The 12,749-nt window shown below is 46.8% G+C and overlaps 1 protein-coding gene across 4 annotated transcripts in view; it reads left to right on the top strand.

Annotated features, from left to right (window-relative positions):
• The window catches only part of LOC110537074 (membrane-associated phosphatidylinositol transfer protein 2), a 91,267-nt gene that overhangs the window by 37,005 nt on the left and 41,513 nt on the right, over positions 1-12,749 (top strand). For all 4 annotated transcript variants that reach the window (XM_090191868.1, XM_036937060.2, XM_036937061.2 and 1 more), the window contains one exon: positions 5,069-5,283. In XM_090191868.1, coding sequence (XP_090047994.1) covers positions 5,069-5,283 — 215 coding nt within the window. The remainder of the gene's footprint in view (positions 1-5,068; positions 5,284-12,749) is intronic.

The raw sequence follows: 12,749 nt of genomic DNA, 5'->3' as shown, positions 1-12,749 counted from the left end.
CCATTTCAGAAGCAGCCCTGTGGTCTCAGAGAAAGCCTTTTAGTAAGAGTGGCGTGTTACTGTGTATCTAATCCTCCATACCTCCCCCACAGGAGCGTAATAATACACTGGGCTTATTTACAGGGTCTGCCATCTGTCTCCTAGTCTACCAGAGATCGCTCTTCTCTGTGTCACAGAGGCTCTGCACTGCCAAAGCTGACTCTCTCTCCTCTGTTCTCGTCCTCCTAGATCTCTCCGCTGCCTTCCACACCGTGAACCATCAGATCCTACCTGGTGACATGGAGAGGATCTGTGTCTGCACCACGTACTCCCTAGAGCTCGGTTCTAGGCCCTCTCCTCCTTTCTCTATAAAACAAGTCACTCGGCTCCGTCACATGTTCTCTCTAATCATTGCTATGCAGATGACACTCAACTACTTTTCTCCTTCACCCCTTCTGACACCCAGGTGGTGACATGCATCTCTGCGTGCCTGGCAGATATCTCAGCTTGGATGTCGGCCCACCACCTCAAGCTCAACCTCGACAAGACGGAGCTGCTCTTCCTCCCGGGGGAAGGCCTGCCGCTACAAGACCTCTACATCACGGTTGACAACTCCATGGCGTCTCTGGAGTGGCGTGGCGTCCCTGTCGTTCTCTGCAAATGTCAAAGCAGTGACCCGCTCTGACAAATTACTTCCGGCGCCGACAGAGATGGCCGCCTCGCTTCGCGTTCCTAGGAAACTATGCATATTTTGTTTTTTTTATGTATTTCTTACATTGTTACCTCAGGTAATCTTAGGTTTTATTACATACAGTCGGGAGGAACTATTGGATATAAGAGCAACGTCAACTCACCAACATTACCACCAGGAATACGACTTTCCCGAAGCGGATCCTCTGTTCGGTCTACCACCCAGGACAATGGTTCGGATCCCAGCCGGCGACCCAAAACAACAGCGCCGTCGAAGGGGCAGATGGAGCGATCTTCTGGTCAGGCTCCGTAGACGGGCACATCGCGCACCGCTCCCGAGCATACTATTCGCCATTGTCCAGTCTCTTGACAACAAGGTAGACAAAATCCAAGCAAGGCTAGCATTCCAGAGTGACATCAGAGACTGTAACGTCTTTGTTTCACGGAAACATGGCTCACTCGAGACACTCTATCGGAGTCGGTACAGCCACCTGTTTTTTTCATGCATCGCGCCTACAAAAACAAGCATCTCTCTGGTAAGGAGAAGGGCAGGGGTGTATGCCTTATGATTAACGAGACATGGTGTGATCATAACAACATACAGGAACTCAAGTCCTTTTGTTCCCCTGACGTAGAATTCCTCACAATCAAATGCCGACCGCATTATCTACCAAGAGAATTCCCCCCCAAGCAGACACATCGACGGCCCTGAAAGAACTTCATTGGACTCTATGTAAACTGGAAACCACATATTCTGAGGCTGCATTTATTGTACCCGGGGATTTTAACAAAATTAATCTGAAAACAAGGCTCCCCAAATTCTATCAGCATATCGATTGTGCTACCAGGGCTGGCAAAACCCTAAGCCACTGTTATTCTAACTTCCGTGATGCATATAAGGCCCTCCCCCGCCCTCCCTTAGGAAAAGTTGACCACTACTCCATTTTGTTGCTCCCTGTCTATAGACAGAAACTAAAACAGGAAGCTCCCGCGCTCAGGTCTGTTCAACGCTGGTCCGACCAATCGGATTCCACGCTTCAAGATTGCTTCGATCACATGGACTGGGAACAATAACATTGATAAATACGCTGATTCGGTGTGCAAGTTTATTAACAAGTGCATCGGTGATGTTGTACCCACAGCGTCTATTAAAACATTCCTCAACCAGAAACCATGGATTGATGGCAGCATTCGCGCAAAACTGAACGCACTAACCACTGCTTTTAATCAGTGCAAGGTGACCGGAAACATGACCGAATACAAACAGTTTAGCTATTCCCTCCGCAAGGCAATCAAACAAGCTAAGCGTCAGTACAGAGACAAAGTGGAGTCGCAATTCAACGGCTCAGACATGTGGCAGGGTCTAGAGTCAATCTCGGACTACAAAAGAAAAACCAGCCCCGTCGCGGACCACAATGTCTTGCTCCCAGACAGACTAAACAACTTTTTTGCTCGCTTTGAGGACAATACAGTGTCACTGACACGGCCCGCTACCAAAACCTGCAGACTCTCCTTCACTATAGCCAACGTGAGTAAAACATTTAAACGTGTTAACTCTCGCAAGGCTGCAGGCCCAGACGGCATCCCCGACCGCGTCCTCGGAGCATGCGCAGACCAGCTGGCTGGTGTGTTTACAGACATATTCAATCAATCCTTATCCCAGTCTGCTGTCCCCACATGCTTCAAGAGGGCCACCATTGTTCCTGTTCCCAAGAAAGCTAAGGTAACTGAGCTAAATGACTACCGCCCTGTAGCACTCACTTCCATCATCATGAAGTGCTTTGAGAGACTAGTCAAGGACCTTATCACCTCCACCCTACCTGACACCCTAGACCCACTCCAATTTGCTTACCGCCCCAATAGGTCCACAGATGACGCAATCGTCATCACACTGCACACTGCCCTATCCCATCTGGACAAGAGGAATACCTATGTAAGAATGCTGTTCATCGATTACAGCTCAGCATTTAACACCATAGTACCCTCCAAACTCGTCATTAAGCTCGAGACCCTGGGTCTTGACCCCGCCCTGTGCAACTGGGTCCTGGACTTCCTGACGGGCCGCCCCCAGGTGGTGAGGGTAGGTAACAACATCTCCACCCCGCTGATCCTCAACACTGGGTCCCCACAAGGGTGCGTTCTCAGTCCTCTCCTGTACTCCCTGTTCACCCACAACTGCGTGGCGATGCACGCCTCCAACTCTATCATCAAGTTTGCAGACGACACTACAGTGGTTGGCTTAATTACCAACAACTACAGGGAGGAGGTGAGGGCCCTCGACGTGTGGTGTCAGGAAAATAACCTCACACTCAATGTCAACAAAACAAAGGAGATGATCGTGGACTTCAGGAAACAGCAGAGGGAGCAGCCCCCTATCTACATTGACGAGACAATAGTGGAGAGGATGGAAAGTTTTAAGTTCCTCGGCGTACACATCACGGACAAACTGAAATGGTCCACCCACACAGACAGCATGGTGAAGAAGGCGCAGCAGCGCCTCTTCAACCTCAGGCGGCTGAAGAAATTCAGCTTGTCACCAAAAACACTCACAAACGTTTACAGATGCACAATCGAGAGCATCTTGTCGGGCTGTATCACCGCCTGGTACGGCAACTGCTCCGCCCATAACCGGAAGGCTCTCCAGAGCGTAGTGAGGTCTGCACAACGCATCACCGGGTGCCAACTACCTGCCCTCCAGGACACCTACACCACCCGATGTCACAGGAAGGCCAAAAAGATCATCAAGGACAACAACCACCTGAGCCACTGCCTGTTCACCCCGCTATCATCCAGAAGGCGAGGTCAGTACAGGTGCATCAAAGCTGGGACCGAGAGACTGAAAAACAGCTTCTATCTCATGGCCATCAGACTGTTAAACATTGACATTAACATTGAGTGGCTGCTGCCAACATACTGACTCAACTCCAGCCACTTTAATAATGGAAACATTAATGTAATCAACTTATCACTAGCCACTTTACATATAATGTTTACATACCCTACATTACTCATCTCATATATGTATATATTGTACTCTATACCATCTGCTGCATCTGCCATCTTGATGTAATGTATCACTAGCCACTTTAAATTAATGCCACTTCATATAATGTTTTCATACCCTACATCACTCATCTCAAATGTATATACTGTACTCTATACCATCTACTGCATCTTGCCATCTTGATGTAATGTATCACTAGCCACTTTAATCAATGCCACTTTATATGTTTACATACCCTACATTACTCATCTCATATGTATATACTGTACTCTATACCATCTACCACATCTTACCTATGCCGTTCGGCCATCACTCATTTATATATTTTTATGTACATATTCATATTAATTCCTTTACACTTGTGTGTATAAGGTAGTTGTTGTGGAATTGTTAGGTTATATTACTTGTTAGATATTACTGCATGGTCGGAACTAGAAGCACAAGCATTTCGCTACACTCGCATTAACATTTGCTAACCATGTGTATGTGACAAATACATTTTATTTTATTTTATTTTGACTTTAATTGAGGAAAAAATAAATGTACTTATGACAGTGATATGTGGTTGTCTCACCTAGCTATCTTAAGATGAATGCACTGTAAGTCGCTTTGGATATGAGTGCCATAGGGAATGAGAGGAGCGGTGTTAAAATCTACTCATACACACACACATCAGCACACACACACATGCACTCGCACACACACACACACACACACACACACACACACACACACACACACACACACGCGTGGCCTGGTAGCAGCTGAGACATGTACCAGTGCTAGTAGGTAGTGGAAGAGAATGGTGCATGATAATCAATGTGCAGCCTATTGATTACTGCAGTAGCAGTCAGTACACTGCAGCAGTAGACTAGGACTTCTACCATCCCTCTCTCCTTCTTTCTCTCTCTCTCTTTCTCCCTCCCTCTCTCCTCCTTTCTCTCTCTCTTTCTCCCTCCCTCTCTCCTCCTTTCTCTCTCTCTTTCTCCCTCCCTCTCTCCTCCTCCTTATCTATGGGAAAAGATAAAAGGTAATACATCACCAGAATGCCAGGACTGCTTAGCGAGTGGAAGAGGAGGGAGGGAGGGAGGGAGGGAGGGAGGGAGGGAGGGAGGGAGGGAGGGAGGGGTATACATTTGAAGAGGGGAATATTTTGTAGAGGGGATTTTTTTAAATTGTTCTCCTGACTGAGCACTTTGGTCACCTTTGTGATTATACAACGTTAAACTTTGAGCTGAGGCTAAAGTCTCGAACCCTAACTGTTTGTATGTCTGTGTGTGTTTGTGCGTGCGTGTGTGCATGTGTGTGTTTGTGCGTATGTGTACGCTGCAAACTGTTCAGCTGAAAAGCAGGCCCTGACTCTCCCCCTTCTTCCTCTCTCCCTTCCTCTTGCAGAAGAAGAGCCGAGAGGAGAGTTGTGGTGAGGGTAGTGGGGTAGAGATCCTAGAGAACAAGCCGTATGAGGATGGTCCAGGCGGGTCGGGTCAGTACACACACAAGGTGTACCACATCGGGAAACACATCCCCTCATGGTTCTGCTCCATCCTGCCTCAGGCTGCTCTACGCGTGGAGGAGGAGTCCTGGAACGCCTACCCATACACACGCACACGGTGAGAGGGAAGACACCCACATAGTAATACAGTATGCATCGACACACACCCTTACATCAACACACCCTTGCATCAACACACCCTTACATCAACACACCCTTACATCAATACATCTTTACATCAATACACCCTTACATCAAGACACCCTTACATCAACACACCCTTACATCAACACACCCTTACATCAACACACCCTTACATCAACACACCCTTACATCAACACACCCTTACATCAAGACACCCTTACATCAATACACCTTTACATCAACACACCCTTACATCAACACACCCTTACATCAACACACCCTTACATCAACACACCCTTACATCAACACACTCTTACATCAACACACCCTTACATCAGTACACCCTAACATCAGTACACCCTAACATCAACACACCCTTAAATCAACACACCCTTACATCAATGCACCCTAACATCTGTACACCCTTACATCATCACACCCTTACGTCAACACACCCTTACATCAACACACCCTTAAATCAACACACCCTTACATCAACACACCCTTACATCAATACACCCTTACATCAACACACCCTTACATCAAATCAAATAAAATTTTATTTGTCACATACACATGGTTAGCAGATGTTAATGCGAGTGTAGCGAAATGCTTGTGCTTCTAGTTCCGTAAGTAATCTAACTAACAACTAACAATTCCAAAACTACTGTCTTATACACAGTGTAAGGGGATAAAGAATATGTACATAAAGATATATGGATGAGTGATGGTACAGAGCAGCATAGGCAAGATACAGTAGATGGTATCGAGTACAGTATATACGTATACATAGGAGATGAATAATGTAGGGTATGTAAACATTATATTAGGTAGCATTGTTTAAAGTGGCTAGTGATATATTTTACATAATTTCCCATCAATTCCCATTATTAAAGTGGCTGGAGTTGAGTCAGTGTGTTGGCAGCAGCCACTCAATGTTAGTGGTGGCTGTTTAACAGTCTGATGGCCTTGAGATAGAAGCTGTTTTTCAGTCTCTCGGTCCCAGCTTTGATGCACCTGTACTGATCTCGCCTTCTGGATGATAGCGGGGTGAACAGGCAGTGGCTCGGGTGGTTGTTGTCCTTGATGATCTTTTTGGCCTTCCTGTAACATCGGGTGGTGTAGGTGTCCTGGAGGGCAGGTAGTTTGCCCCCGGTGATGCGTTGTGCAGACCTCACTACCCTCTGGAGAGCTTTACGGTTGTGGGCGGAGCAGTTGCCGTACCAGGCGGTGATACAGCCCGCCAGGATGCTCTCGATTGTGCATCTGTAGAAATTTGTGAGTGCTTTTGGTGACAAGCCGGATTTCTTCAGCCTCCTGAGGTTGAAGAGGCGCTGCTGCGCCTTCTTCACGATGCTGTCTGTGTGAGTGGACCAATTCAGTTTGTCTGTGATGTGTATGCCGAGGAACTTAAAACTTACTACCCTCTCCACTACTGTTCCATCGATGTGGATAGGGGGGGTGTTCCCTCTGCTGTTTCCTGAAGTCCACAATCATCTGGCAGGGTAGCCTAGTGGTTAGAGCGTTGGTTAGAGCATTGGACTAGTAACCGGAAGGTTGCGAGTTCAAACCCCCGAGCTGACAAGGTACAAATCTGTCGTTCTGCCCCTGAACAGGCAGTTAACCCACTGTTCCCAGGCCGTCATTGAAAATAAGAATTTGTTCTTAACTGACTTGCCTGGTTAAATAAAGGTAAAATAAATAAAAAAATCTCCTTAGTTTTGTTGACGTTGAGTGTGAGGTTATTTTCCTGACACCACACTCCGAGGGCCCTCACCTCCTCCCTGTAGGCCGTCTCGTCGTTGTTGGTAATCAAGCCTACCACTGTTGTGTCATCCGCAAACTTGATGATTGAGTTGGAGGCGTGCGTGGCCACGCAGTCATGGGTGAACAGGGAGTACAGGAGAGGGCTCAGAACGCACCCTTGTGGGGCCCCAGTGTTGAGGATCAGCGGGGTGGGGATGTTGTTGCCTACCCTCACCACCTGGGGGCGGCCCGTCAGGAAGTCCAGTACCCAGTTGCACAGGGCGGGGTCGAGACCCAGGGTCTCGAGCTTGATGACGAGCTTGGAGGGTACTATGGTGTTGAATGCCGAGCTGTAGTCGATGAACAGCATTCTCACATAGGTATTCCTCTTGTCCAGATGGGTTAGGGCAGTGTGCAGTGTGGTTGAGATTGCGTCGTCTGTGGACCTATTTGGGCGGTAAGCAAATTGGAGTGGGTCTAGGGTGTCAGGTAGGGTGGAGGTGATATGGTCCTTGACTAGTCTCTCAAAGCACTTCATGATGACGGAAGTGAGTGCTACGGGGCGGTAGTCGTTTAGCTCAGTTACCTTAGCTTTCTTGGGAACAGGAACAATGGTGGCCCTCTTGAAGCATGTGGGAACAGCAGACTGGTATAGGGATTGATTGAATATGTCCGTAAACACACCGGCCAGCTGGTCTGCGCATGCTTTGAGGGCACGGCTGGGGATGCCGTCTGGGCCTGCAGCCTTGCGAGGGTTAACACGTTTAAATGTTTTACTCACCTCGGCTACAGTGAAGGAGAGTCCGCATGTTTTCGTTGCAGGCCGTGTCAGTGGCACTGTATTGTCCTCAAAGCGGGCAAAAAAGTTATTTAGTCTGCCTGGGATCAAGACATCCTGGTCCGTGACTGGGCTGGTTTTCTTCTTGTAGTACGTGAATGACTGTAGACCCTGCCACATACCTCTTGTGTCTGAGCCTTTGAATTGAGATTCTACTTTGTCTCTATACTGACGCTTAGCTTGTTTGATAGCCTTGCGGAGGGAATAGCTGCACTGTTTGTATTCGGTCATGTTTCCGGTCACCTTGCCCTGATTAAAAGCAGTGGTTTGCGCTTTCAGTTTCACGCGAATGCTGCCATCAATCCACGGTTTCTGGTTAGGGAATGTTTTAATCGTTGCTATGGGAACGACATCTTCAACGCACGTTCTAATGAATTTGCACACCGAATCAGCGTATTCGTCAATGTTGTTATCTGACGCAATACGAAACATTTCCCAGTCCACGTGATGGAAGCAGTCTTGGAGTGTGGAATCAGCTTGGTCGGACCAGCGTTGGACAGACCTCAGCGTGGGAGCTTCTTCTTGTTTTAGTTTCTGTCTGTAGGCAGGGATCAGCAAAATGGAGTCGTGGTCAGCTTTTCCGAAAGGAGGGCGGGGCAGGGCCTTATATGCGTCGCGGAAGTTAGAATAACAATGATCCAAGGTTTTTCTAGCCCTGGTTGCGCAATCGATATGCTGATACAATTTAGGGAGTCTTGTTTTCAGATTAGCCTTGTTAAAATCCCCAGCTACAATGAATGCAGCCTTAGGATGTATGGATTCCAGTTTGCAAAGAGTCATATAAAGTTAGTTCAGAGCCATCAATGTTTTCTGCTTGGGGGGGAATATATACGGCTGTGATTATAATCGAAGAGAATTCTCTTGGTAGATAATGCGGTCGACATTTGATTGTGAGGAATTCTAAATCAGGTGAACAGAAGGATTTGAGTTCCTGTAAGTTTCTGTGATCACACCACGTCTCGTTAGCCATAAGGCATACGCTCCCGCCCCTCTTCTTACCAGAAAGATGTTTGTTTCTGTCGGCGCGATGCGTGGAGAAACCCGCTGGCTGCACCGCCTCCGATAGCGTCTCTCCAGTGAGCCATGTTTCCGTGAAGCAAAGAACGTTACAGTCTCTGATGTCCCTCTGGAATGCTACCCTTGCTCGAATTTCATCAACCTTGTTGTCAAGAGACTGGACATTGGCGAGAAGAATGCTAGGGAGTGGTGCACGATGTGCCCGTCTCCGGAGTCTGACCAGAAGACCGCCTCGTTTCCCTCTTTTACGGAGTCGTTTTTTTGGGTCGCCGGCTGGGATCCATTCCGTTGTCCTGGTTGAAAGGCAGAACACAGGATCCGCTTCGCGAAAATTATATTCTTGGTTGTACTGATGGTGAGTTGACGCTGATCTTATATTCAGTAGTTCTTCTCGACTGTATGTAATGAAACCTAAGATGACCTGGGGTACTAATGTAAGAAATAACACGTAAAAAAACAAAAAACTGCATAGTTTCCTAGGAACACGAAGCGAGGCGGCCATCTCTGTCGGCGCCATGGCAACCCAACATCAGTACACCCTTACATTAACACACCCTTACATCAACACACCCTAACATCAACACACCCTTACACCAATACACCCTTACATGAGTACACCCTTACATCAGTACACCCTTACACCAGTATACTCTTACATCAACACACCCTAACATCAACACACCCTTACATCAACACAACCTTACATCAGTACACCCTTACATCAACACACCCTTACATCAGTACACCCCAACATCAATACACCCTTACATTAGTACACACACCCTTACATCAGTACATCCTTACATCGGTACACCATTACATCAACACACCCTTACATCAACACACCCTTAAATCAGTACACCCCAACATCAATACACCCTTACATTAGTACACACACCCTATCATCAGTACACCCTATCATCAGTACACCCTTACATTGGTACACCTTATCATCAGTACACCTTATCATCAGTACACCCTATCATCAGTACACCCTATCATCAGTACACCCTTACATTGGTACACCCTATCATCAGTACACCCTTACATTGGTACACCTTATCATCAGTACACCCTTACATCAACACACCCTTACATCAACACACCCTTACATCAACACACTCTTACATCAACACACCCTTAAATCAACACACCCTTACATCAATACACCCTTACATCAGTACACCCTTACATCAACACACCCTTACATCAGTACACCCTTACATCAACACACCCTTAAATCAACACACCCTTACATCAACACACCCTTACATCAATACACCCTTACATCAGTACACCCTTAAATCAACACACCCTTACATCAACACACCCTTAAATCAACACACCCTTACATCAATACACCCTTACATCAACACACCCTTACATCAATACACCCTTACATCAACACACCCTTACATCAACACACCCTTACATCAATACACCCTTACATCAGTACACCCTTACATCAACACACCCTTAAATCAACACACCCTTACATCAACACACCCTTACATCAATACACCCTTACATCAACACACCCTTACATCAATACACCCTTACATCAACACACCCTTACATCAACACACCCTTACATCAATACACCCTTACATCAGTACACCCTTACATCAATACACCCTTACATCAGTAAATGCACCCTTACATCAGTAAACACACCCATACATCAATACACCCTTACATCAGTACACACACCCTTACATCAGTATACCCTTACATCAATACACCCTTCCATCAACACACCCTTACATCAGTACACACACCCTTACATCAACACACCCTTACATCAGTACACCCTTACATCAATACACCCTTACATCAGTACACACGCCCTGACATCAATACACCCTTACATCAACACACCCTTACATCAGTACACCCTTACATCAGTATACACTTACATCAATACACCCTTCCATCAACACACCCTTACATCAGTACACCCTTACATCAATACACCCTTACATCAACACACCCTTACATCAACACACCCTTACATCAATACACCCTTACATCAGTACACCCTTACATCAATACACCCTTACATCAGTAAATGCACCCTTACATCAGTAAACACACCCATACATCAATACACCCTTACATCAGTACACACACCCTTACATCAGTATACCCTTACATCAATACACCCTTCCATCAACACACCCTTACATCAGTACACACACCCTTACATCAACACACCCTTACATCAGTACACCCTTACATCAATACACCCTTACATCAGTACACACGCCCTGACATCAATACACCCTTACATCAACACACCCTTACATCAGTACACCCTTACATCAGTATACACTTACATCAATACACCCTTCCATCAACACACCCTTACATCAGTACACCCTTACATCAATACACCCTTACATCAGTACACAAGCCCTTACATCAGTACACCCTTACATCAGTACACCCTTACATCAATACACCCTTACATCAGTACACCCTTACATCAGTACACCCTTACATCAATACACCCTTACATCAGTACACCCTTACATCAGTAAATACACCCTTACATCAGTAAACACACCCATACATCAATACACCCTTACATCAGTACACACACCCTTACATCAGTATACCCTTACATATATACACCCTTCCATCAATTCACCCTTACATCAGTGCACACACCCTTACATCAACACACCCTTACATCAATACACCCTTCCATCAATTCACCCTTACATCAGTGCACACACCCTTACATCAATACACCCTTACATCAATACACCCTTACATCAGTACACCCTTACATCAGTACACCCTTACATCGAAACACCCTTACATCAGTACACCCTTACATCAATACACCCTTACATCAGTACACCCTTACATCGAAACACCCTTACATCAATACACCCTTCCATCAACACACCCTTACATCAATACACCCTTCCATCAACGCACTCTTACATCAATACACCCTTACATCAGTACACCCTTACATCGAAACACCCTTACATCAATACACCCTTACATCAGTACACCCTTACATCGAAACACCCTTACATCAATACACCCTTACATCAGTACACCCTTACATCAGTACACCCTTACATCAGTACACACGCCCTTACATCAATACACCTTTACATCAATACACCCTTACATCAGTACACCCTTACATCAGTACACCCTTACATCAGTACACCCTTACATCAGTACACACGCCCTTATGTCAATACACCTTTACATCAATACGCCCTTACATTAATACACCCTTACATCAGTACACCCTTACATCAGTACACACACCCTTACATCAGTACACACACCCTTACATCAGTACATCCTTACATCAACCCTACAGCCCGACCCTACAGCCCTAACCTACACCCCTACCCTGCACCCCTACCCTACACCCCTACCTTACACCCCTACCCCGCACCCCTATCTTGCACCCCTACCTTACACCCCGACCCTATCCCTACCCCAAACCCAACCTTACACCCCTAACCTGCACCCTTACATTACACCCCTGCCTTACACCCCTACCGCACACCCTTACCTTGCACCCCTACCCCACACCCTTACCTTGCACCCCTACCCCACACCCTTACCTTACACCCCTACCCCGCTCCCCTACCTTGCGCCCCTAACCTCCACCCCTACCTTACACCCCTACCCTACACCCCTACACAAGGACAAGATGTGAAAGAGACATGCTCCTAACCCCCCAACCTCCTTCTCCCCTCTTACTACTTTGCTTACTCTCCCTCTCTCTCGCTCTCCCTCTCTCCCTCTCTCCCGCTCTCCCTCTCTCCCTCTCTCCCGCTCTCCCTCTCTCCCTCTCTCCCTCT

Source organism: Oncorhynchus mykiss, chromosome 12 (assembly GCF_057628025.1).
Source record: "Oncorhynchus mykiss isolate SJ-2025 chromosome 12, ASM5762802v1, whole genome shotgun sequence".
Classification (NCBI taxonomy): domain Eukaryota; kingdom Metazoa; phylum Chordata; class Actinopteri; order Salmoniformes; family Salmonidae; genus Oncorhynchus; species Oncorhynchus mykiss.
This window is presented reverse-complemented; position numbering and strand designations above follow the sequence as displayed.